Source organism: Aulonocara sp. 'chitande type north' Nkhata Bay, linkage group LG12 (genome assembly GCF_057382095.1).
Source record: "Aulonocara sp. 'chitande type north' Nkhata Bay isolate Kocher_YH1m ecotype deep benthic linkage group LG12, A_spYH_male_GT1.1, whole genome shotgun sequence".
Lineage (NCBI taxonomy): Eukaryota > Metazoa > Chordata > Actinopteri > Cichliformes > Cichlidae > Aulonocara > Aulonocara sp. 'chitande type north' Nkhata Bay.
Genome location: NC_141355.1, coordinates 1,774,778 through 1,802,026, shown reverse-complemented (window position 1 = coordinate 1,802,026; position 27,249 = coordinate 1,774,778). Strand labels below are relative to the sequence as shown.

The following is a 27,249-nucleotide window of genomic DNA, read 5'->3' as shown; positions in this document are numbered from 1 at the left end:
GTTCCCCGGTCATAGACCCACAAGATTTATCAAAGAGGGATGCCACAAAATTGCAGGTATCAGGATGAACAAAACTTAATGTATGATGTGGTGATACTTGGACTACTACTTAAATTTTACATTTATTCTCAGGGTTCCCAGGCGTGATTGGCTGTATAGATGGCACTCACATTCCAATCATTGCTCCTTCAGTAAATGAAGGAGACTATGTGAACAGGAAGTCTTTCCACAGCATTAATGTACAGGTACATAGTTCCCTGTAGCATTTCAAACTAACAAATTATTTCATTATAGTAATGGATGCTAATTTGTGTTCTCTGCACTGTGAAGATCATATGTGATGCTGCCAACATTATCACAAATGTGGAAGCCAAGTGGCCAGGCTCTGTCCATGACTCACAAATATTCCGTGAATGTACACTGAGCACAAAATTTGGACATGGTGAGTTGAGAATACTTTAAAATATATAAAGACCAATTGCTTCAGGGACATTTGAACTGAAGTGTATCCTTCTGTCTTAGGAGAGTTCACTGGCTACTTGCTTGGTGATAGGGGGTATCCATGTTTACCCTATTTGCTTACCCCTTACCCTGACCCTGAACCGGGCCCACAGCAGTGATATAATCTGGCTAATTGCAGGACAAGAGCCAGAATTGAAATGACTATCGGAATGCTTAAGGCCCGGTTCCAGTGCCTGCAAAGACTCAGGGTCACCCCAGAAAGGGCATGTGACATTATTGTGGCATGTGTGATTCTTCACAACATTGCCACAATTAGAGGAGAACACTGTCCTTCTGAACCAAACATCAGCAGTGATCCAAACCATGAACATCCTGACCCTCCCACGGACATACAAGATGGAAGCGCAGTCAGAGACACCATATGTCACAATCATTTCTTTTGACCCATCACCTCAACATGTTGAAAGAAGAATAAACAGATTTTTTGTTCAACTGGCTTTATTGGTCGCCTGTGTTTCCTGTACACAAAGTATTAAAAGATGTAAACCTCATAAAGTGTCTCTGTTGCTTCCTCCTCTGTAACAGCTGTCAATGTTTCTTCATTATTTTCCTGTAGTAAAGAAATAAACAACATTGCTGTTCTACTGTAAACTCATATAATCTGTGGAGTATTACTCACAACTGCATGTTGGTCTGGCTCAACAGGAGGCTGCACCAGATGCAGTACACCATCACCATCAACTGATAGAATATGAGGTTTATACAGGTCACTTATAACTTACAAGGGACCAAATGGCAATTAACAAACATACCAATCACCTTACACTTCATTGTCATTATGCTCTCAAAGACAACCAAGGCTGAGGGAAGGCAAAATCAGTAGGAAAATAACTTCACTACAAAATAATCCATTATGGTAAAGAGTTTATCAAATGAATGAGTAGCACTGCAAAGGTGACTGTGAAGAAAGGATGTATGCACATCATGTATTATTTTGAATTTACCCCTTATGTAGGCACTTGTGTCTTGCGGGGTTATTGACTCAGAGGATGTCCCCGCAGAGATGCCTTCGGCCACAGGGCGCCCACTGTTTTGGCTGAGGGCCAACTGCTCAGCCTCTGTGAGTGGTGGTGGTGGAGGACCCCCACCTGTTTTTCGGGCCTCCGCTTTTTTTCTGTTGGCTATAACGGGCCACATTTGAGCATACAGAGTAAGCAAATATGTACTTGTAATGTGCTCAGATAATTTCAATAAGTGCTTACAGACAGAAAATTAATGTAGCCTCTAACTGCAATTGATTTACATCGGACAAACAGACCAAGCACTATGGCTCATAATACAATTACACCTCACCTGTTTGGACTATATTTTTATATTTCATTTTTACTTGCTGCCAGGAACGTTTGGGGCCTGTTGGGTTGCACCTGCGCTCACATCACATCACAAAATAAAATGTATAAAATAACAAATAAAATAACATATGATAAAATAACGTGTTAAATGGGTGGAAATCCCTCGATCAATGTTTATATTAACACTCACGCATTGACTCTGTCGGCTTTGTTTTGCCATGCATGCTCCCTTTCTTTTGCAGCTGAGGCTGTGTTACTTTTTTCCGCGGAATTTGCATGTTATCGGCATATGCTGCCATCAGAATTTCGGCCTCAAGCGCTGTAAAATACATTGACACCGCCTTCTTTCCCTCCGTCTCCATGGTGACTCGCTTAATCTGTGCTCCGCTTATCAGGGCTTTATGTATCCTCGTCCGCGCGCTTCACTTGGGGTTAAAGCAACTCCGCCTTGATTGAACTAATTGTTATCAGCCTTTCTGAAACCGAATATTCCGAGTTGGACAGTTCGGGGTTACTCAACCGTGAGTGTCGTTTTTCACTCTGAGTTTTCCAAACCGGCTTCCTGAAACAGGGCCCAGGACTGTTTGGGTTTTGTTTGACAGCTACGTTCTGTTGTTCCAGGCGGCAGCAGCGTTACGGTTGCCATGGTTACAGGGCGACGCTCTCTCTCTCTCTGCGACTGTGTGTTTCCTGGGTGAGAGAGCGCCTTTTCGTTGTTGTTGTTGTTGTGCTAAGCTAACAGGCAGAATGCTACAAGCATAGCTCTAAAGAATGTAGCATCATGGGCAGTATAGTCCGTGCTGCAGGGAGAATGGACTGCCATACACGTTATGGGTCTGTGAGCGCGAGGAGGGAGAAAAAGGGGAGTGGAAAGGTACGAGTTGTCATCGAGGAAAAACGGGAGCTGGAAGCATGTAAATATAATAATAACCACTGCAGCCAAGAAGAGAGCCTGACGAGCCCAGTTGTAAGTAAGCTATTAAGACTCGACTGTACACCGTGTTCCTGTTTTCCTCCGAAAACAATAAGTTCCGTTGGAGCAGTCTTTCAACGCCTCTCTCTGTCTCTCGCAAGAAAAGTTGACCCACACAACAAAGTAAAGCTATTTTTCGGCTACGAGCCGACAGGGACCCCGCCGTATTAGTCAGAGGTCCCTTTACTACAGTTCGGAGTCGCGGACCTTCAGTAATAGTAATAAATCACACAGCAATAGTACATTCACGTTGTTGTAAAAAGCATGATAATATATTAAGTAATCCAAAGTATTCAGAATACGTTACTGTCATTGAGTAACGTAACGGAATACGTTACAGAATACATTTTGGGGCATGTATTCTGTATTCTGTAATGGAATACATTTTAAAAGTAACCTTCCCAACACTGATAGTAAATAATACACCTCATGTAGTGTGAACTTCCACAGCCCACAGTGCTTTATTTATAGTGCCTTTTGTGTGCACCAGTAGTCGAGCAGCTCTTGAGCCACTTTGGCGGGCTCACACTCCGTCACTTGCTCTGTCCACTCTTCTCCCTGTAAGATCCCAGCACCCAACTCAAACAGTGGAGACATGATGAGATGATGGAGATCAGCCTCCCCTGACACCACACCCCGAACCCGCTGCTCAACCCCTCCCCTGCAGTCGAGCCATAAACCACACCCCGCCACGTACCCCCATCACTTGACATAGAGCGGGGAGCCGAGGTTAAATCTTACTGCACGTCTGTCATTCTCCTTTGCAGATGTCTTTGTGCAGTCATGTCCATGTCTTTGTCACATCCATGCTATTAGTTGCTTATCAATCACTTCAAATGCTTGCAGCCTAATCTACAGTCCTGCCATCATCACCGTCCTGGAAACACTCATATAAAAGCCACAGCAAAAGCAGTTCTCTTGTCAGCAAGGGCAATCTAGCTCTGGCTTTAGCGCTGGGCAGTTGCACAGGAGCTTGTTTCCATTCTCTCATCTGCAAACCTTAACATGCTCCCATCAGCCAGTTTTGCCACCGGGAGCAGGCGATAGCCTGCTTCAGCAACAGCACGCAAATTTCTCCCGTTTGTGTCTTTAATATTCGCACAAGTGTCGAAGAATCAGAAAGGTAAAGTCCAATTTAAGATGTGAAGGGTAAAATGAAGGGAATGGGGACGAGTTGTTGCAGTCCCTTCATTTTACCCCGAGCACTCGGCTATGACGAACCTCTTATCTCTTGCTGTTTTGCAATCATCTTACTTTTAGCTGAAATTTTCTTTTGTTAGCACTAAATCCAGACTCCATATATTTCAGATCATACTGACAGTCCCTGTTAACGAGCTCACATTCTCAGACTAATCAGCCCATTTATTTCAGCAGCCCAATCATTCAATCAGTCATGTGTGGTAATATTATTTAAGCCTGTTTGACCAAATCAACTTCTAGCAGTTATAAAATTCATTCTCTCACCTGCAGAGTGGTTTTAACTGCATGCACTCAGCATTTGCTTATTCCCCATTGGTTTAAAGTTGATCAGTTTCTTTAAAGCATAACCCAACTGAAAACTACAAATGTTTTTAGCTCTAACACTCATACCGTCACAGTCCTGGGTCAGTCAGTTTGAGTTTTGCATTATTACTGAACTTTGATTTTGTCAGTATTTATCATTTCTAGTCTTTTGGTTTCTGTGTTAGTGTTCTTTGTATTCTCGCCCTGAGTCTGTGGACGCAGTGATTTGGGGTTTGGTGTATCATTATTATTATCATTTGTGGACTCATGTTCTAGCTTTGGGATGATTTGTGTTCTGGTTCTGGGATTCTGGGCTGGTGCTCCCCCTGTTGGTCCCTGGTGTTAGTGTTTCCTCTGTGTCGTCAGGTTAATCAGGTCCAGCTGTGTCTCACAGCTGTGTGTGATTTCCCAGTGTCCCTCTGTGTGTATTTCATGTGCTCGTTACTGGTCCATCTGTGTTTGTCTCCTGGAAACTGTCTGTGAACTTCTTGTGTTTGCCTTTTGCAATAAACCTCCCTCACAACTCCAGTAAATGCCTGCATTCGAGTCCTCTTTCCCACTGTGTTCCATGGTTGCTCTGTCTCCCCTGTCAGCTGTCTGCGTCTATGTCTTGTGTTTCCTGTTTTACTTTGTAAGTCTGTGTCTCATGTCAGTGTGTCTAGTTTGGCTTCCCCTGGTCTTATTGTGTGTGATTACTCCCAGCTGTGCTCTCCTCCTGTGTCCCGTTCCCTCGTCATCCCTCTGTGTGTTTTAGCTGTGTGTTTCTCTCAGTCAGTGTCGCATCGTCCCCTCATGCTGTGTGTGGTTCCCCCTGAGATCGTCGGCCCTAGTTTCTTGGTTTTGCAGTGTTTTGCATTTAGTTCCCAGTTCCTAGTTTTTGGTTTTGCAAGTATTTTTTGTGCATGTTTTGCCACTGCAATAAAGCAGCCTCCTTGAGTTTATTCCTCTGTCTGTGGACAGTGTGTCCTGCATTTTGGGTCCTACATCCTGCCTGCCACAGCCGTTTCATGACAGAACGACGCAACCACACAATGGACCCAGCAGCACTCGCGCCGTCTGAAGAGCTGGATCAGACGTGGATCAGCTATGCAACCAGTGGCTGGATTTTCCTGAGGAGGAGTATCGTCGCGCTCTAGCTAGCCGGCTACAGCGACTGGTTTCTGGTCTCCCCTGGCTATTGAATTCTCTTCACCTGCTTATACAGGACTTTCTTCTTAATACACTGCATCTCCACCCCCCAACTGCAACCGCTCACCTGCCCAGCCTGCAGGAGGACGAATCAGGCGATTCGCAGGATCCTCCCTCTTTCCGGAGAAAACAGCCTTCACGCTGCCGTCACCCCTCGCTTGCTGAGCAATTTCAAGTGGTGAGTGATAATGACTGTTTACACACCAGCACAGGCTTTTTATAAAGCACTGGGGCGCAGCCACATCAGAACTTCTCCACATCACCATCAGTTTCCCCTGCCTCTCCAGCCCCTCCTTCTCGGTGGAAGCGATGTCCATGCCATGGGCAGTCATCTCCAGATGTGGTGAATCAAAAAGACTGTGTTCCTTCTGAGCCGGGACTTAATAACCGTGTGTCAGTCATTCCTGAGTCTATAAACTGTCTGCTAACTCCGGATTGATAAAGTTAGAAATCATCAATTTCTCCCGAGGCCACATTTTCTGGCTCCATGGATTGTAGAGGAGTTTCTCCTGCTCCTTCAGAGCCCAGGGATATAATAACACATACAGTTAATGTTGGCTTCGAGTCTGGGAGACTGATTTTCCCCAGGGCTTCCCCTGACTTGAGTTGCTGACCTCAGCTGGCTCTGGACCCCCGGAGGTCACAGAATCTGCACAGATTCAGTTATTTGGGCTTAAATCTTTTCTGTATGACAGATTTCAGATTCTGATATTTAAGACATTTCCTGTTGTGATTCCATAATTTGATATAAGTTCTTGAACTGAAGTAAAGTTTTCATCTTAAAGAACATGTTCTAGGTTTTGTTATCCCCTTCCTATGCCCTGACAGAAAAGGTGGTATTTTCTATATGTTCTGATCCAAACAGGTATCAGTTTACATGGGATAAGTTATTTTTTAATTCCCATAAGGCTGTCAGGGAGGTGTTTAAGTTAAAGCTTTATTATTATAAAGCAGTTACGATGCTTAATACTGGAACTTATGAAGGCAGATTATATATTTTACTTTTCAAAATAGTGCGTGTTGTGGGTCCAGCCATCGGCTGTCTAAGAAGCCTGATTTAATGCAGTTTGGGTCCTCCTGGTTACCCATCAACAGGACCCAAAGGTCCAGATGAACAGAATCAAGGTTTTGGGATCTACTTACCTGAAACATTGAGCATGCACCCAGACACAGGCTTCAGTCAACACTGCATCATCATGCTCGGTGCTGCCCAGATTCATGTTGGGTCTTGTGTTATTAGAACATAGTTTTAAATCACGGAGCCCAAACAATAAATTACTGATCAGCTTTCATAGGGATTTTTTGTTTTTTCAAATACAGATAAATTATAAAAATATTTCACTGTTTATCAAAACAGGGAATGATATTTTCCCCACTGCTGGATGTTATTTGTTGCATTTAAATACAAATGCAAAGATTCAAATAAATGGTGTTGATATTGAAAGAGTCAGTGAAAATAAATTTCTGGGGGTAATAATAGATGAAAAACTTAACTGGAGAGCTCACGTAAGATATATTCATTCCAAAGTATCACGAAGCATTGCAGTACTAAACAAGGCAAAACAGGTATTCGACAGAACATCACTTCATATTCTCTACTGTTCACTGGTTTCACCATACTTAAGCTATTGTGCAGAGGTCTGGGGCAATAACTATAAAACCACATTACATTCACTTTTTACTCTTCAAAAGAAAGCAATTCGAATCATCCACAATGCAGGTTATAGGGAACATACAAACTCACTATTTTTGCAGTCTGAAATATTGAAAATTGACGATATAGTGAAATTCCAAACAGCACAAATTCTATTCAAAGCAAAAAATAAAGAACTGCCAGGAAATATTCAGAGTATGTTTTTTTTTTTTGAAAGAAGGAAGTTATAATTTAAGGGGTTTTTGTAACTTCAAAACAATGAAGGTACGTACTACAAGAAAAGGCTTTTGTGTTTCTGTTCAAGGAGTGAAACTATGGAACAAACTGAATATGGAATTAAAGCAATGTCCAAACATAAAACTGTTCAAAAAGAGTTATAAAAATATGATCTTCTCGATCTATAAAGAAAAGGAAAATATTTAAATTAAGTGAATGTCTCTATTTAAAAACAAACAAACAAAAAATTCATGATGTGATATTATAGTATATAGTATATCAGAAATCTGTTCACTATTTTTATTACAAATTATATCAGTAAGGAAGCTGACTAAATATTAACTGATAATTTATGGGACAGGGGTGGGATTAAATAAGTGTATACTTCTTCCCACTCCCTTTCAACATGTAAATTAATCAGAATGTTTTTTTGTATGTAATTTGTATAGTATATTTTTTTTCTCTCATTTCTTTTCTAAATGTACTTGTATATTGTTCACATGTTGAAATAAATTACCAATCAATCAATCAATCAATCAATTGTTGCTGGTCTCTCTATGAACACTGTGAATGTTTGTAAATAAACAACTCTGCCCTTCAAACAGTCAAAAGTCATTTGATTTGCACAAACCGGACTTTGAGAGTAAAGAGTTGCATGCAGGGGTTTGGAGCTGCTGCAATGCTTGCGATGCAACACTTTCATGTGCACGGTGCCTTCTTTGTGCTCCTGGAAAGTGGACGCAGTAAATTCTGCACGTAGGAAATAAATTTTTTTCTCATGCTGAAGTTTTGAACTATAAATACACAATGCTGCAAGTCGTCAGAGCTGTTCTGGAGCGAGGTCGATACAATGTTACTCGTGGTTTTGATGTTTTGGCTGGTTTGTATACACAGACACTGAATTACTGAGTCTGGGACTCTGTGCAGACAACTTCACACTACAGTGTGTCTGAGCCTGAACTATGTGTGTTTTACCTTAATCCGACTGACAGCTTCCTGTGCCTGCATCATTCGGATGTTCTTCGATGGTGTCTTATCTGACAGCAGCTGAGTGGAGCCAAGATAGTTGGCTGCAAAGATGATTCCATCAATTAGGTCATCTGGGTCACAGGGACCTGGAACTGGAGTATGACACAGAGTCACTACATGATACACACATACACAAAAACGCATAAAGGCTATACATAAGTGATTTTCCTTCAGATAGGAACAGCTTCTCCTCAGGCTGAGTTTGACTTTTTATAGGATTAAAGTCCTGAGGAAACATTAAGCACCCTTACTGCTTCCATAGGAATGAACAGGGTACAGCAAGATGATGATAATGACGCGCACGTGATTAAATGATCGACAGCAAGTGTAACCCCATCATTAAAATTAGAACTTCTGACAGTTTGGGGCTCTGAAGCAGTCAGAGCTGAACAAACCAAAGTGGAAATGTTTGGTCACATCTAGCAAAACCACACACAGCATATCAGTGCATAAAGTCACTAACTGCCAGCCACAGTGGTGATTGGGATTTGTAGCCATAGGAACTACGCAGCTTGCAGTCACTAAGTCATCCATGAACTCCTCTGTATACTGAAATCAGACGGGAAACGATCTGTCCAATAGCTGATGCTTGGCCAAAGCAGGGTCAGCGAACGGCTGATAAAGAAAAGGTGCTGCTATAGGCCGGGCAAAGTCCTGACCTCAACTCAAGAACTGTTCACAAGCAAATGCCAGCAAGCTACAATGAACTAAAGATCCACAATGATGTAACCGTGTCGTAAAGTCATACAGAAAAAATATTTAAAGTCATTGCTGCTAAATGTTGTGGTAGAGAACAGAGACTGATTGGGTGTATTTGTTTTCTCATCACTGCAACAGTATCCATGTTTCCAAAATGTAACAACATCATCGACCTCTGTGGGAGCAGAGTTCATGTAGCTGCTCTGCTCTGTCGGTACGTGGCAGACCAGTGGCTCCACACTGTTTTTGCTGGGCCCCCCTTTGTTTTACAAGAAAAATGTTCACCCCCCCCCCCCCCCACCACCACCACCACCACCACCACGCAAACACATCCTCCAACCACACACGCCCATATTTTGCTCCATTGTGGTTTATTTCACACCTCAAACATTTAGTAAACAATTAAGCAAATACAAGTAAACTGCAATAAATTACAGGTGGTAAGAAAAGAAACTACTAACTCTCTTATGCTACGTCCGCACCTACACGGGTATTTTTGAACACGCAGCTGTTTCGTCCACATGGAAACGGCGTTTCGAATCACCGAAAACTGAGATTTTTTAAAACCCTTTTTTGCGTTTCCGTGTGGACGAGGAATACAGAGTTCATCACGCAACATCAAAGGTATGTGCCTTTTTCACGTCACGCTGTGGCCACGTTATTGTTTACATGAGATGAATCGCAGAATGGAGATAGAGACGAAATACTGTTAATCTGACTGTCTGCAGGTTTTACACGCAGTTACTGTCCCTCCATTTAGAAAGGCAGAGGCGTCACAGTGTGATTATTTTACATGTAGTTGTTTTTTCCTGTGTAATAATGTTCAACATTGATATCAATACATTTTTCAAAAAATGCCTCTCTGTGCAAAATGTGTTCAAAAACATAAACAGCTGTGGGATCCTGTTTGTCTGTGATTTGAACAAATCGTGGCAGGATCAGCCTGATGTTATTTGTATCCAGCTGTAACTTTACTGTATAAAGAGCAAACATCTCCAACATGTCAGGAGCAGTTAGTCATTACAACAAGTGTTTGTGAACTAAAGATCAAGAATGTGGGATCCTGTTTGTCCGTGATTTAAACAGCCCAGCACTGCTCACAGGGAAAACCAATCCTGCAGGGAGACCTACCTCGGCACTTGTGCAGGTGAAGCCAAAGGGAAGATTTGCTTCACCATATTTTCTAGTCTTTGGTGTGGAAGGAAGTTGGTTTGGAAACATAGTTGGCGATGCTTCATCTCCTGCTTTGCGTTTGTGTGGGAGCCCCGTCAAAAACATGTCCGTTATGCCAGCAGTGTCTAAGAGTTCTTTTTTCTTTTCATACCGCGCCCCCAATTATTACAATAATACAGCCTTGAGGCGACTGTTGCTGTGATTTGGTGCTTTATAAATAAATTTAATTGAATATATGAGAGTTATGTTTTTAATTTTTCAAGGACGTCCTTGAAAATTCCTTTTCGCCTTGTATACACTTTAAGACTTTAAGTACAATTTGTAATCCTGCCACATCCAGAAATACTTGGATGACACTGTTATTGAAGTGTGTGTTAGAAATGGACAGGAATCTGAAAATAGGGATCTTCTACAAGTTTTCAGCCACCAGAGTCTTCCCAGAGATGCCTCTTCACACACTGATGCACCATCCTGGAGTATTTTATCCTTTGTTTTACCGACTTTTGAAATCTTTGGACTTGTCCTGCACTTTGGGTTCTCTCACTTTCACACCTAATACAAATTATTTGTGACAGTATTGTTGTAATTTTTATTAAAAACTGGAAAACAAAGCATTTTAACTTTTGGTCTTTTCCCCTGTGGTATCGAAGAGTTTGACTCATCTTTGCCCAAAAGTGGAATCAAAGCACTTAACATCCAGGTTTTTGGTTAAACTGATGTCATGTTAAAACAGAGTTTATCTGCATGTTATTTAATAGTTAATCAAGCTTGATTCTAATCAAAGTATAGTCACGAATAAACGGATCAATATGATGAATAATACAATGCAGTTTGAGTTATGATGTGTTCTTGGCTCTCTGTGTGTGGGAGTAAAAGACAGATGTGAGACTCTGTGACTTTAACGTGTATGATTTAAAAAGGAAATAATACAGAGTGCACTGTGATTGTTCCTGTGTAACTGAGACGTCAGGCTGGAATTATGAAGACGCATGATATTCATGTGTGACTGAGCTACAGCGTGCAAATGTATATGCAGCATACATACGGGAAAATGTGTTGTTGTGTTGAAATGAGTATAATGGCTGAATTTTGCTCCAGTTGATCTGTGTGAAGATCAGAGCAGGAACGACAGAGTGGCTCAACATCGGGCCGTGTGTCACACAGGGTGACGCTGGTGCTGAGGAGGGGAGGCAGAAAGAACTAAAAACTAACCAACTAGTCTAAACTAAGAAACACTCAGATATTGAGTTAAATGTAAGAACCATTTAATGGACAATATCAAAAACGAATGAAGGCATTTCAAACCATGAATCGCATTCTTCAGTGATGAATGATGCTGCTTAACTGTGCAGGCGTTCAATATGGCATGTTACTACAGAAGATGTTCACGTATTACTAAAGTACAACAAAATAACAAAATCATTTAAATAATTTAAAAAACGAATAAATCACAACTGAAAAGTGTGGTGCACTGTGCATTATGTCGTGGAAAATTCATGACAACCACTTCAATAAAAGCTAAACAACAACACAATAAATAATGCAGACATTTTCTTCTGCTTATCTGAAGTCAGGTCGCTGAGGCAACAGCCTAAGAAGACCTCCCTCTTACTCCAAACACTGAGCTGTTACCAGCACATCTGTCCAGCATGTCCTGGGTCTACGCTGGGGGCTCCTCCCAGTAGGACATGCCCAGCTGGAATAGCTTACAACTGAGCTCCTCACCCTAACACTGAAGGAGAGTCCCTCAGAGAAAGATCAGTTTCTTTGTATCTGTGGTCATATTCCCATAGATCAGGCTTAGTCTGGGCCATTAATGACTGACATATGAAATGATCTCATATCATGGAGTTGTGGGGCAATTTGAAACTCACCTTCCACATATGTGGGAAAGGACGCAAGGCTTCTCCTGGACTGTAAATGAAAAGACAAAAGTATGTTAATTGTTAACTGTGTGAGTTGACTACTGAACGAGTAATCCAGTGTTGACCTCACCTCTTTACTGGTGGGAGAGGTTTCAAAGCTGTCGTGCTGTAGCAGGTGCTGACTGGAGGACTCTGCTCCTGGTGGAGAAGGTGACGCTGAACCAGGCGACTGCAAAAGAGAATGAAAACAAGCACAATAACAAACACATTTTAATGCAGATCTGTGATTTCTTACTACGTAGAACAACATTCAATTCAGTCTTATTTACAGTGCTAACTTTGTAAGGTAAAGAGCCTACAGTTTAATAAAGAAATCTGACCAGTCACACAACCCCTATGAGCAAGAATTTGGAAGTGGGAAAGAAAAACTCCCTTTTAAGATAAGATAAGATAACCTTTATTAGTCCCACACGTAGGGATGGGTACCGGTGTTCTGACATAAACGGTAGTAACCAGACCGAAAAGCAGCGCACATTTCGGTGCTTTATTTTCCTGAGCTGTGATACACTTTAGATTCTAGCCAATCATTTTACGTTTCCGAGGATAGTAGGCGGGTCCAGGTACGTACGTTCTTTTAGAGCAGAGCTACAGATTAAAAATGCCCAAGGCGAAGCGGTCAAAAGTCTGGCTGTACTTCACAGCAAAAGATGCAAACTCAGCAGCAACAAGTGCTTTAAGCTGATACTGTGATACTGTCAAAGGAGGTAACACCTCGAATCTGATGAAACACCTGGCGACGCATAGCGTTTTTTTTAAAAGCCGAGAAATGCGCCGTATTTGATAGCTTGCTGCGAGACCTCACACCGAGCACATCTACTGCGGGTGTGGTGCCTGTTATCGGACCCGGAGTTAGCAACATCCCCCAAAAACACGAAGAGCAGAGTCCTGGCCCCTAGCCCTGCCAGTGTAGCAGAAATGATGAGGATGATGATGCAGCAGCAGCCGTTCTTCTCTGCGTGAGTAGCTTAATGTTGTTCGTGTGTAATTTACGTTGAGTAGGCTAACCACGTTATTACATTAATGCATGTAAGGTGAACTAGCAAACATCATCATAGCTACATGCGGCTGTCTTCTTGTTTGATAGAGTGATACCATATATGCCCCATAGCTGCAGAAAAGGCTAACATTGTTATCTTTTTACAAAGAAACAGCTAAACATGAGAGGTTTTAGGACCAATTTTGTGTTCTCCATTCTTTAAGCACCGGCACAGTTTCAAAAGTACCGATTTGGCACCGGTATCGGATCAAACCTAAACGATACCCATCCCTACCCACACGTGGGAAATTAGTTTTGTTACAGCAGAAACAGGATGAAACCAGGCTCAACAATCATCTGACACTACTGATTGGGTGTGAGGGGACAGAGAAGAGAGCGAGAGACAGCATATAGTCCAGGAATATTTTCAGTCATGGAGTCTCTGAGCACTTCATGAAATCATCATTAAATCTCAGTATTTTTTCTTCACCACCTTTTTTATTCTCACAGTTAGTATGTGTGGATTATTTCTTCCTTAGGTTTTAAAGATAATCAGTTAATACATTTTCTTTTTCTCTGGCTGATCGTTCAAATGTCAGCAGTTAGTGTTGGTTGCTGAAAGTCAGGGATAGGTACTCGAACCTTCATTTTAACTGTCAGGGGATCTGTGTTGGTATTACCATCAAAGAGTATCGGCAGAAGAAAACCCAAAACTTAAAGTGATTCACAGGAAATTAAAACAATGCAGGTTCAGAATTCACATTGAAGCAGGTTAACAGTATTCATTAAATAAAAAAATAAAAAAAATAATAGAATCCATTAGAATTAAATGCACACTTCATGTACATCTTCAAAACCCTTCAGTTGTTCGTTTCTTATTCATAGAAACATACAAGAGCTCATCATGGAGGCGCAATGACGGCCTCTGATCAGGATAAAAGAGACACTCGGACAAGAAGTTTATAAAAAACTAACAAAATGTAAGTAATAAAAAATAAAAAAATAGACACAGATATGACATTTTGTGTAGTTCAAAATTGCAGTAAAAAGTTGAATGTAGAATTCATATCTTTTGCACAAATAATAATTATGCAGTAAGAAAAGCTGCAAACCATGTGTGTTGCATGGACAGCAGATCCGGTTTGTTCCTTCTCAGCAGTTTTTCTTGATGTGTGAACGAGGTGGTGGAGAGACTGCTCAAACTGCCCCCGAAACACATAAACCATAGGTGTCAAACTCTGGCCCGCGGGCCAGATTTGGCCCGCAGCCTAGTTATATTTGGCCCGCGAAGCCATACCACATTACTATTAGAGCTGGCCTACTGGTATTATACAGCTAATATATATATTGTTTAGTATTAAGCTTTGCTTGTTCCATATTCAGTTTTTCAGCAAAACTTGTTTGAGTCCATAAGAAAAGATTCATTCTTATATCTGGAGGAAGATTTTTTTTCCAATAAATATTAACGTTAGCCCGCGACTTTGTTCCAGTTTTGAATTTTGGCCCACTGTGTATTTGAGTTTGACACCCCTGACATAAAGTGATGGTCACACATCAGAGTAATATTACAGGTGAGCTGGGTTAAACTGTGTAACGTCTCTCGCTAGCTCGGGTGTACTGGCTGACACTGAGTCGACTCTAACGCTATCATCGGATCCAGCAAATCCGACTGAATTTTGAGTTCCTGCATCTTTTATCTTAATGCTTCTGTTTTTTCTTTTAACTAAATGTTTTCAGTTGCTGCCTCGTCAAGGCCAGAAAGTTCTGGGACAGAGCAGCATTCATAGTCCACAGCAGGACTGCCTTCCATAGGCTGCTCATCTTCTGCTGGTCCGCTAGCTCAGGTCTATGGATCCCGTACACTCAGTCTGGCTGAATGGAGTGATCATTCCCAGTGTTGGTCAAGTTACTTGAAAAAAGTAATCAGTTACTAATTACTGATTACTTCTGGTCTGATCTGGAGTGAAGTGCAAACTGTAGATGTCGCTGTGAGCAGTGACAGTGAAACTGTTACAACGAATACTCACTCACCACCGTCTTCTTTATTCAGGACCAAACACAAACTTAAAACTCCAGTATATTTGGATATGATATGCATTTATACAGAACTCTGACAGCTGAGAACAGCACCACCGCCTGGCAGCACCTGGGAATTGGAGTTACGGCATTTATCATGGCAGTGGAGCTGGTCATGCTGGCGTCACGGTGGCAACGCAACATTATGTAAAATTATTATTCTGTGTAACTTCTGCATATTTTTACATTTCAGTTAGTTTTAAAATCACACAATATCTTATTGAGTTTAACAGATTCATTTGTTTAGTCTTCTTGTTTATTCACACCTACAGTGATTTGCCTCATTCATGATTTTTTGCATATTTGTCACACTTCAAGCTTTAGATCATCAAACAAATAACACAATAAATGCAAAATGTAATTTTTAAATGAGGATTTTATTTTTTAAGGGAAACCTGTTGAATTCCCTTAAACCTAGCAACATAAATTAGTTTAAATTCAGCCACACTGCAGGGTTGTTGAGAATAACTGGATCACCAAAATCTCTTTCGGCAAAATGTTCAGGTATTTTTGTGAGACAAGCATTTGTGGAGGGGGTGGCATTGGGTTTGTATTAGAACATTTGTTTTTCACACAGGCACAGGTAGGTTTGATCAGCAGAATAAATCACCACTTTGACTAATATTAACATTTGTTTGATGATTTGAAACATTTAAATCATACAATTAAGCAAAAAAGTAACAAATCAGGAAGGATACAAATGCTTTTCACAGTAGTGCACATTAGTTTCATTTAGGAAATATTCACCTACAGATGCCTAAAAATCTTAAATCTGTGTCTTTCTTCTTCCAAAGATTTGACTTTTAAATCTGAACACTGTTAAAACAACTTTATCTGGTGTTCAATCCTCTTTTAGTTTTTGCAGGATGCTTGCTGGGTCTGTGTTCACTGACATTTTGAATCAGTACATTTTTGTTAAACACTCAATACCTGTGAAAGTATTGGAGGAAAACACTGTTAGAACGAACATTAATGCTCTCACGTCCTGCATGTGTTCGCAGAAAACACAAATCTTTCCATCAGAAATACTCTTAGATTATTCCACCAAACATACCTCATCCTGATCATGTCGGAGAGTTGGATGTTTCTCCTTTGCTTGTTCCTCCTCAAACTTTTCTTCCTGATACATCCAAAAATTTTCCATGACTTTCAATAAAAGAACTAATTCTGGTGAAGTTCCACAGATGAACGAGCCTGTAGAGTGTCGTCGTGTGGGTACATGCACAGCTCTATCAGACAGACCCGACAGGCGCTCGGGTTTCACCGGGATATCAGGATTCACCATGGGATCAACACTGCGAGTGTATCTACGTGGATCAGTAAGGACATCGTGTTCGTGCCAGTCACCAAAATGTATTCCAACATAACTGTTGTTGTGGATATTTGAAAAAGTGACATTTAAAACATTAGTGCGATCAAACATTGACTTTATCTACATAGGAAACAGCTGTGGTCACGCTGCAACTCGATCCACACTGAATTATTTAGCCAGTCTTACCTTTCTCACTCTAACCCACGATAAATAAATCATTTCAACAGGAATGGCAGAAGCAGAGAACACCATCACTATACCTGATAGTTTTATGTAGGATAAAAATCCTGTTTGGATTCATCGCCATTAGCAATACAGCTGCATCTTCTTCTTCTTCCAGATCCTCTTCCTCCATCTCACTTGTTTCCTAGCATGCTGCTCTGTTACACCACCCTCTTCCTTTTTCTCCTGCCTGATATTTAACCAACCTCAGATGCTTATCTACCAAAACATGAGGAGTTTTAAGTGCTGTAAAAGATCAGAGTACTGTCAGTACGCCATATGTAAATATTGGCAATCAATGCATTTATAGAATAATAATGACCAAAAACTTAAAATCACTCTCTCTCTCCAGTTGAACACAGGACACACACAGATCTGACCCCCCCCCCCCCCCCCCCCTACATGGGCACTCCTGCACCTCTGAGATGTGGGAGTCATTTCAAGGTTCAAGGTTCTTTATTCGTCACATGCGTAGTTATACAAGTATAAATTCTCTGTGCTCGAATTCTTCATAAAACTACAAGTGCTCGTGTGAAAAAAACAAACGATATCAAAACACGGGTTCAGTCAATGAAAGTCCAAAGTCTTGTGACCCATGTTTGATTTGTTCTGCCATAAAAGCGTGGCTGAGGAGGACGTGGTCTTTGTTCGCACTATTACAGACGCTGTGTCAGCGCTGTCACATTTAGATCAACTGCAGGGTTTCAGGAGATTTTAGACCCGACGCATGAACTGGTTTATCGAGCATCACTCTGAACCAGTATGTATCTAATGTTTGGGATACTGCAAAACACACACACGGAAGTCAAGAGTGTGTTTGTACACAGCCGACCAGATCCTGTCCAGATCTGATAATATTTTATCAGGACCAAAGTCAGTTAATATTAATTCATATTAATTAATTTTACACAGCATCTTGTAAAATTAAGCTTTACAGTGAGACGACTACATGATTAAAACCACCAACATCATCTCTGTTAATAACAAGATTATGCGTGTATACACACACACACACACACACACACACACACACACACACACACACACACAAATCAAAAGTTAATCTGATTTTATTCTAATAGACTTATTAGAAATTTATAACAGAGAGCTCATGTTTAGAAAACAGAGGAATAAATAAATATATTTTTAAAAAATAGATCTTTTTCATTATATCTGGGCAGGACACACATCAGTCTTTTGTATATCTACGAACAGCAACAACACACTAGGTCACATGTCTCTGGTTTAAGTGGTGAGGGTCAGCAGTAAGGCGGCTGTTACACTAGTGGGAACGGACATCTCCAAAAACACAGGCACACTTTGGCAAACGGGCTCCAGATCAACCAGATATTTGAAGATTACACCAAACTGAATATTTAAAAAGTGTATTCAAAGAAACCGTGGTATTTGAAGACGTGACTTACAGTTTGGGTAAAAAACAAAACAAAGAAAAGGTTTTGACTCCGTCAGTGTTTGATGGGTGAGGATGACACGAACACAGGAACCATGAAATAATTACGGAAATTGGAACTAAATACACAATTTATTAAAAGGATCAAATCAAATCAAATTAATTTCTATTTAATATACATGTCATTATTAAATGATATTAAATAATTATTAATAAATTAATAAATATTAAATAAATGGGATATTTCCAATTTGTAATGAATGAATGAGTTCTTTAATTCATTTGGACACACTTGGTCCTGGACTCACACTCGGGCCCACCGCCTCACTAACTCAATTCAATTTGATTTTCTTTATGTAGCACCAAATGACAACAGTCACCTCTAAGCCTTTGATGTTGTAAGGTAAAGACCCTACAGTAATAAAGATCAAGCCCTTTGGCAAAAGTGGGAATGAAAAACTCCCTTTGAACAGGAAGAAACCTCCAGCAGAACCAGGCTGAGGGGAGGGAGACGGGACTAAAGACATGCTGTGGACGAGAGCCAGAGATTAATAATAACTCAGAATTAAATGCAGATTGATGTATGAACACGTGGTGAGTGAAAAAGGGGACAGAAGGAGAAACAATGCATCATGGGAATCCCTGAGCCATCACCCTCCTCACTGCTGCCCTCACCTCCTTCTTCCTTTGGACTTCCTGTTTTTCTATGTAAAACTGCTTCAGTGTCTCTTTATTTTTCTGCAGCCAGACAAATAGAAACAGTAAAAACAGTGTAGTTTCTCTTGCCTGCACATTTGCAGTACACGTTGACCCGGTACAGTACATGAAAATAAAGGCCCCAGTAAACATCGGACACTGAGTCTACATCGGCACTGGCCATCGCGTTCTTTAACGGCATCAGGTGATGTCTAGTTTTGCTACCAAACAGAGTGATTTGCATCCCTTAACGCTGGCATCAAACGTGTGACGACAGCAGCATGATTGTAACTGCACGACCTGAAACTCAAGCCAAACCAACTAGAACGCAGATAAACCTTATTACCGTCTCTTTCTGTGGACCTTTCCACACTTTCCACAGAGAGAGACGTAATAAGGTTTACCTGCGTTAACTGGAATCAACCGCAACACAAGAACCACCGACCCAATGCTGTCAGCAGGTCTCTGTCACACAACCAAAACAGCTGCAGTGCACTGCAGAATGGAGACAGCACCCTTGGGTGTCCTGTTCTATCTGGCATCATACAATGAGGGCAGAGCCCTGGTGGACTGGGTCACTGAGTAGACTGGGATCTGGGAAGTTTGGAAGCTGTTTACCGAACTGTTCCTGAGGACCTTTGGCTGGTCTGCAGTTAAGTGTGGGGTGGTTGTTAGATGGCTATAGCCACCAGTCATCTTAACACGACTCACTGAGCATCTTTGGCACTTTTTTCCTGCAGCTGTGAACCAGTCTCAACACTACCCAAGCCTGCACTGCACGGTCTGATTAAAGGACAGGCATGCACGGCACGATGACCACACGTTTCTCAAGCTTCTCTGAATTACACCCTGCACAGCGATAACGTGCAAAAAAGTCCAAACACTTTATCTGTGATGATTTCTCGTTTTAACAGAATCTAGTACAACACACTGCACTCACTATTTACTTCCCAAATGAGTGGAGTTAATGTTGCAGCTGATCAGTGTTAATAAACAAAGAAGAAATTCAGGAACAAGCCTCACTCTTCAGTGCACGAGTCCACTCAGCAGTCTAGCTCTTTATTGGTGTTTCAGGGGTTTCTGGGGCCTTCAGCCTGGCTCCACTCAGCCCTACACCCACCTCCTCCTTACTGACTGACTGAGCACCAGTGCCTGAAGGATGTCCGACAGGGAAACAATTCCCTCAGTACTGGAGCGCTCGTCCACCATCACCAACATTTGATTACAAATTGTTTAAAGCTCACAAAATCATTGCTTCTATCTTTGGAGCTCGTGGGGCTTATTTGCTCCAAACTAAACATGTGGCCGTTCAATTCATTTCAATCAGCAGCTGACACTTTCAGAATATTTTCACCTTAGCATAAAAGTCATTATGCAATGACACATCTAAAACAGGGACTCTGCCCTATTCTCACCCGTTAGAGCCATGCACACGTTTTATATCATAGCTTTTGTGTTTATGTCATTGACTATAAAGATTTAACCATAAAACTGTTTACATCATTTCATGTTTATTAGCCAAAGTTGTGATTCAGAGTCATAATTTGAGCATTTAAATGATCATCAGAGTGTAGAAGACTAAATCTAAAGCACCTCCAGGTAACTCGTGCTGTGAATAAAACTGAAGCTTGACTAAAACATGAAGTTTAAGGCTTGCTGTGATTTTACTGGTGAGTTTTGCTCATTTAAAAAGCTTCTGGTTTCCCTTCAAATGTGGAATGTGTCCCCGTGTCTACGGCGCTCCCCCGGGGAGGGAACAGGGAGAATGGGATGCAGCTTTCTACCACTTTTCTACACAACTTAATTCGTTTTGATTGGATCTCGTCTCTCCAGAATATTTTTTCATCTTGTTTTTATTCTTTGATAAAATTGTCAGCAGATGGCCCCGCCCCTCCCTGAGCCTGCTGGAGGTTTCTTCCTGTTAAAAGGGAGTTTCTCCTTCCCACTGTCGCCAAAGTGCTGCTCATAGGGGGTCATATGACTGTTGCATTATTGTAAGGTCTACATTACAATATAAAGCGCCTTGAGGCGACTGTTGTTGTGATTTGGTGCTGTATAAATAAAACTGAATTAAATTTTATCATCGTTTTGTGCATTAGTTTCCTCGATGCGGTTACATGCTGGGGCAGCAGGTTGAGGCTCGCAAATGGCCACAGCCAGTAATGTTATGGGGATGGAGGTGGAGGTCTTTAGGGTGGTGCCACAGAGGCGCGTGTTGTCCAACATAAGGACGATGCTGGACAACACCTCCCACCCACTCCATGACGTGCTGGCCGGTCACAGGAGCTCGCTCAGTGAGAGACCCGGACTACCCAAACGCACCACTGATCGGCACATTGTCATCTCATCAGCAAGGATTGGTCAAAGAAAGTGAGATTGGACATGTTGAACGTAAAAGGCAAATCAACTCTGTTTGTTCCTGATGCTCGAGTTTCATTCACATCCAAAGAACAGTTAATACTGGACAATATATAACTTGATGAATAACAGTCAGAGCTTTTGTACTTACATCGGCCCCGAGTGATGTCGGCAGGTCACATTCAGCAGTGGGGCTTAAGTCCTGCCTCATTACCCAAACAGGTTCCTTTGGCTCATCAGGTGTGTAAGGAGATCTGACTGTTCTATTCTTCACCTCCTCTATGGCCTCCTTAATGTCTTTGATGGCTAAAGATATAGCATCCCTCTTCTCCACACTGTTCCTCACTGGCTCCTTCACAGGAGTCTCAGCCTGCTGCTTGGCCGACTTCCCTCGACTGGCAGTCTTGTTGCTTTTGTGAGAGAATTTGTCCGGTTGGCGTTTTTCTTCTTTGTCTGTGGAATCTTTTGCAGCAGGATCAAAGCTTTGTGAGCCTTTTTTAGCCCCGTTAACACTGTTATCAGTATCGTCTTCTTGGTCGCAGCTGTCGACACGAGGATACGGAGCAAACTCTGCCTCCTTTTCTGGACTGTCCGACTCACCATCTGAACGTTCATCGTAGTGCCGCAGACGGGAGCCCACGGCCTCCTGCTGATGGTAATCGCCTTTTCCCGCCCCGCTCTGCAACAGCTGCAAGCCGGTCGCCGCCTGCTGTCGAGACTCTCTATCGTTTGCCACACTTGCAGAAGTTGACACTGAGGTTGGAGCGTCACATATTTCCTCATACACATGCTCAGAGAGCGAATACGTGTCATATGGCTCAGAGTACGCTTCAAGTCCAGCATCTAAACTTTCCAAGTCCTGACTGGATGAGACACAGGTTCTCGCCCCCGATTGGCTGTAGGATTGGGTGTAGACACAGTTAGAGTAGCCACCATTCAGTGTCTCCTCTGCTTTATCTTCTCTTTGGGAATTCTGGATATTAAGTAAGGATTCACGCGGCAGCATCAGGAACTGAAGAGCATAGTTAGGATGTGAATGGAGATGCTGCTGTTCAGCCTCTGCACTTTCAGTGTACTCTTCTGCCTCGGGCCGCAGCGGGAGGCTGTAGCTGTTTGCATCATCCTCGGACTCTCGCTGGGCCTCAGGCTCCAGAGACATCATCACTGGGATATCGTCTCCCTCTGCACGGTCAGTATGGGTGTGAAAGCCGCTCTCAGTACTTGCTGAGCGGGCCAGCATAGAAACCTCCCTCTCACCTTCAGCTTCCTTGGTCATCTTAGCGTGCTGCTCCCTTTCCTGTTGCGCTCTCTCCGCCTCCCTCTGCTGCTTCATCCTGTTCCTCTGTTGTTGAGTTCTGAGCCGGGCCTCACTGTCGCCCTGTCTGCGGTAACGTGTCACAGCAGGTCGGGGAATGGGCTGGATCTCGTGGGGCTTAGAAGACTGATCTCCATGTTGCAGCTCCGCGTCTTGCTCCTCCTGTGGCTTGTGGTGCTGTAGCATCCCAACTCGGCTTTCAGCATTTGCACCACTGGCCATTTCTGTTGTGACACCAGCTGAAGTCTCACAGCATCTGTAGCGCTTGTCCTGGTTGCTGTGGTTATGGGACAGGCTGGGGTGGTGTTGATGGCGAGAAGGACCATCCATCGCCTCCATAACGTCCTGAACAAACTCTGTCTTTTGGGGGTTCATGGCTGTCGGGTTGGTAAAGTGGTGTCAGAGAACGGCTTAGGAATCCATCATCAACAGCGCGAAGGCTGCTGGAAACGACTGCAATGGGTAAACAGAAAGAAAGAAAATGTGAGTAAACAAAAATGTAACAACATGAGCGAAATATGTGTCTGCTCCTACGTTCTCGCTGGAAGTGATACGGCGAGGACTTGCATGGTTAACAGGCAAAAACAGTAACTGACAAGCTAAAGATTCACACTTTTATTAAGCCAACACGTGTTAAAACTTCAGTTTTCACTTTTCTCTCTTGAATCTGTACAGACCAATACTCTGTGTGGGTATCTGCTTATCTCTGAAAGAGAAGGATTGAATAGCGCCCCATCTAACAGGTAACCATACCTTAGTCTGTTTGGGACTCTTTGCTTTGGCTGTTTCTGCCCAAGTACCTGAAACAGTTTGAAGGAACTAAAAGGAGCTATGCTGCAAATATTAGCTGTCAAAATGTTCTCCTGTAACAGTAAGCATGTGTTCTATCAATACCACTTTCATCAAAGAGCCTTAAAATCCAATAGAATAAAAACAATCTCTAATTATATAAAATTATAATAATTACATAATATAAATATAATTAAGCCACTTAAACTAAAAAGGTGCGACGTGAGTAAAAGCACATTGTATGTCCTACCACAGCTCGGTATCTTTTAAACCTTTGTTTCAGAAATATCAGAGCCAAAGTGAGTGAACATCTTTTCTACAACAATGACGTGGTACGAGGAAGCCCCTCCCCCCTCTTTTCCTCTGGTAATCTTGTCACGGAGCCCAAAGTATGCTGAAAAGAATCCAACACCACAAACAGAAAAGCACAAGAAGTTCTGTAGCCACTGGTAGGCCTGTGCGATATGACCACAATCTCATATATGACATTTCTAATCCCCATAACGATATAAATCTCAAAATAGTTTATTTTCTGTAAATTCAGTGAATCTCAGGCAACTCGACTTATGTGAAGTGTTTTCAGCTGGGAGTCGTCTGTGAGTGCCATTTACCTCGTGTTTTTATTGGAGGTCATCTGTTTGATGCATATTCAGAAATTTGATGTTACAGAATAATGTCGATCATTTCCGTTTATTTTGAAAAGTCTCAATGGGATCTTGAGCTTTATTGTGAAAGTTTACGAGGAAAATAAACAAGCGGAGGGTGGAGCCACACGATGGTTTTACCGTCGTTGTTGGTAACGAAAGTACGCATAAAAACAGACGCTTGTCCCTCCACAGTGTAGTTATTTTAAATATAAGAGAAGCCACTCTAAATCTTCCCCATGGTAACGAAAACTATTTTAAAGAGTATTTTCCTAAGTTTGAAATTGTAATACTGTGACTACCTGTCACGTTACCCACTGAGACATAAGCCTGGCCGAACTGAACATCATTACTTAAAAGTATAAATGAGTAACTTCCACAGTGTACGCACTTACCAGTGTCCATGTAGTCAAAATCCCAATATTTTAAAAAAGGAACGCATGAATAAAACTATACAGAAGCAAAAATACATTCTTAGAGTTTGTAAAGACTTTTCAGTTTCAGCATTCCTGCTCAGGCCATCAAACAGCATCCTTGTTTGAAATCATTAACAAGATGATCCACAGCCGGGTGGAAATTTCACCAACACTCCTTCAGTAGCTTTCATATGCACTCCTGTCTGGAACAACCCCAAGAAACCACTATACTGTTGGAAATGGATTAAAAAAGATCTGGAAATGGTTTCTCACGATAACACTGCTGGCATCCCAGCATTGCCCCAGCCCCATACTCGTGGATGGTTAGTTCCAGATTCCTGTAATGGGAAAATTTCCATTTTATTTACTATTTATTTATTCATTTCTTTTCCATCCCCCTCTTGGCTCACCCTTCTGGTAACCCAGCTATAAAAACACATATACACAGGACTTAATGAGCTCTGTAGAGGTTTCATTATACATTTGGTCTGCTTGTTACGTTGCTTATGTTAAATATTAGTTTTTAATTTCTTGTCTTCATGAACGCTGAAACGAACACGTATAACTCGGGTGGACAAACACAGATACTGTATGTTTATTTTCTGATTACATTTATGGCAGATCTAATAATCAGCAGTGTTTGTATTTTAAAGATGTACAGTGGCCTCTGTGAGCCTTTTCCTCTGTTCTTTAAGGACGATGATCTACATTTTAAAAATGTGTTTTCAAAGATACTTAGATAAAGTATAAAGAGACCTCTGTTAGCATGTTAAATGCTAAAGTTCACCACAGTACGATCACAAAGACTGAACTTGTCTGTCTTATTTGGAACGGTTGCCATGGCAAAGCTTTTCCTCTCTAAGAACATGGCAGGTTTAGGTGTGCAAAGTTGTATCTGGACAAACCAAAAAACAGCTACAAAAACCTCATAGCAGCTGTCGAGCACGGAGGAGGAGGGGTGATGATTGAATATGATTCACTCACTGAATACCAAAGTATGATCAGATAGGAGATCGTCTATTCAGCAGCTAAAGTTTGGGCCAAAGACGCTGAGACACCAGCAAAATCTGCAACAGAATATCTGAAAAGAAAAAGAATCAAGTGTTGCAACAGGCCTACGTCCAGATTTCAGATCAATGCCATGTGTGCATAAACAAATGACTGCAAAGCTCAACAAACTGAAACAACAGTGTGAAAAAGAGTAAGCTGAAATCCCTCCTCAGCAATGTGAGCGACTGACAAAATGACACAGAAAACACTTCAAACTACAAGCGCCTGTACGCACTGTTACAGGATTAGAAGCATTGATCTCAGCGGTGCAGTCCTGTGGGCACTTTTTTCTTACATAAAGATTTGACACTGTGTCTTATTTGTTATGAGATTTGTGTTTGGGAACATGAGCCACCCGGAGCTGGCCTCAGATTTCCTCCTCACGCACAGACAGCCACGCACACGTGGCTCCATGTGTGGGACTATTGTACTTTAATGTTTCCAGCATCACTTTATCTTTGTCTAAAACACTACAGTAGTCGTTCCTATGTTTGGTAGAAGTCACCTTCACCAGGAATGAAGCAAAACTACCCACATTTTCCAATTTCATCCAGGTTTTCTGAATTTTCTGCACAACCAGCAGCTTTCCTGTCAACAACTACATCAGCAAAACATCTGTTTGATTTCAGCTTCTGCTTTTACAAAAGCTCAGCTGAAGTCCTGCTTTGAATGAAGCACGCAATAAGAAACCTCGAGAACCATCTACCCGTCGCACCGAGCTGGATGGACTGGTTAGCCCCGCCGTGGCTCTGCACCTGGAGACAACAGGGCCTCTATGTGCCGATTTATTCATGTCCGCTCTGCGTGGGTCCGACACAGCCTCACAAAGACACTGCCATTTTCCTTCACTCTGAATCCTGGTTTGACGTTTCATCTACGGAGCGCAGTTTTCCGTCGAACCACTCCTCAGTGAACAGACCGCGTAGCGAAGCTCCACAGAACAACAATAACAACAACAATAATGATGATGATGATGATGATGATGAGAACAACAGCCCAGCCCGGAGACGTTTGCTTTGTCCGCATCCCGGTGGGTCAGGCCTACAGCGAACAGCCCGGTCCTGAACACGAACCTGCTCACAGGAGTGATGTTGCTAAAGGATGCAGGTCCTCTGCGCTGCGGCCACATCGTCCTCCATCTTCCCTGTAGCGGTGCGTGCGTGTGTGCGCGCGCGTGCTCCGCAGCCGTTCAGCACCTCCTTCCGCTCACCGCCACCGTCACGTTACTATAAAGCACAACAAATAACGAAGTTTATGCGTTTTTAAAAGAGAACAATGTCTGGGTGAAAAAGCTTCATATAGTCACACCGGTCAATATAAAATGTATATATGAAAAATATATAAATATATACATAATATATTATAATAAATATTATAATAAATATAAATATATATATTATAATATAATAAATATAAATATAATATATTATAATATATATGTATGAAATATATATATATATATAAATATATATATTATAATATATATATATATATATATATATATATATAAATATATATATATATATATATATATATATATATATAAATATATATATATATATATATATATATATATATATACATAATATATATATATATATAAATATATATATATATATATATATATATATTTTTTTTTTTATATATATATATATATATATATATATATATATAAATATATATATTATAATATATATATATATATTATTATATTATTATAATATATATTATTATACACATATTATAATAATATTATAATATATAATATTTAATATATATATTTAATCAAAGAAGCTGCGCCTCTTTGTCA

The 27,249-nt window shown here is 41.4% G+C and overlaps 1 protein-coding gene across 2 annotated transcripts in view; it reads right to left on the bottom strand.

The window, feature by feature from the left end:
• apba1a (amyloid beta (A4) precursor protein-binding, family A, member 1a) overlaps window positions 1-26,633 on the bottom strand; it is a 56,262-nt gene extending 29,629 nt beyond the window's left edge. For both annotated transcript variants that reach the window (XR_015131715.1, XM_086313153.1), the window contains exons 1-5: window positions 26,513-26,633; window positions 21,377-22,993; window positions 12,245-12,343; window positions 12,124-12,163; window positions 8,324-8,469 (exon numbers count right to left, since the gene is read on the bottom strand). Coding sequence is in view for 1 of the 2 variants with exons in the window: in XM_086313153.1 (XP_086169279.1) it covers window positions 8,324-8,469; window positions 12,124-12,163; window positions 12,245-12,343; window positions 21,377-22,915 (1,824 nt within the window). In the remaining variant the exon portion in view is untranslated. The remainder of the gene's footprint in view (window positions 1-8,323; window positions 8,470-12,123; window positions 12,164-12,244; window positions 12,344-21,376; window positions 22,994-26,512) is intronic.
• Between the last annotated feature and the right edge of the window lie 616 nt (window positions 26,634-27,249).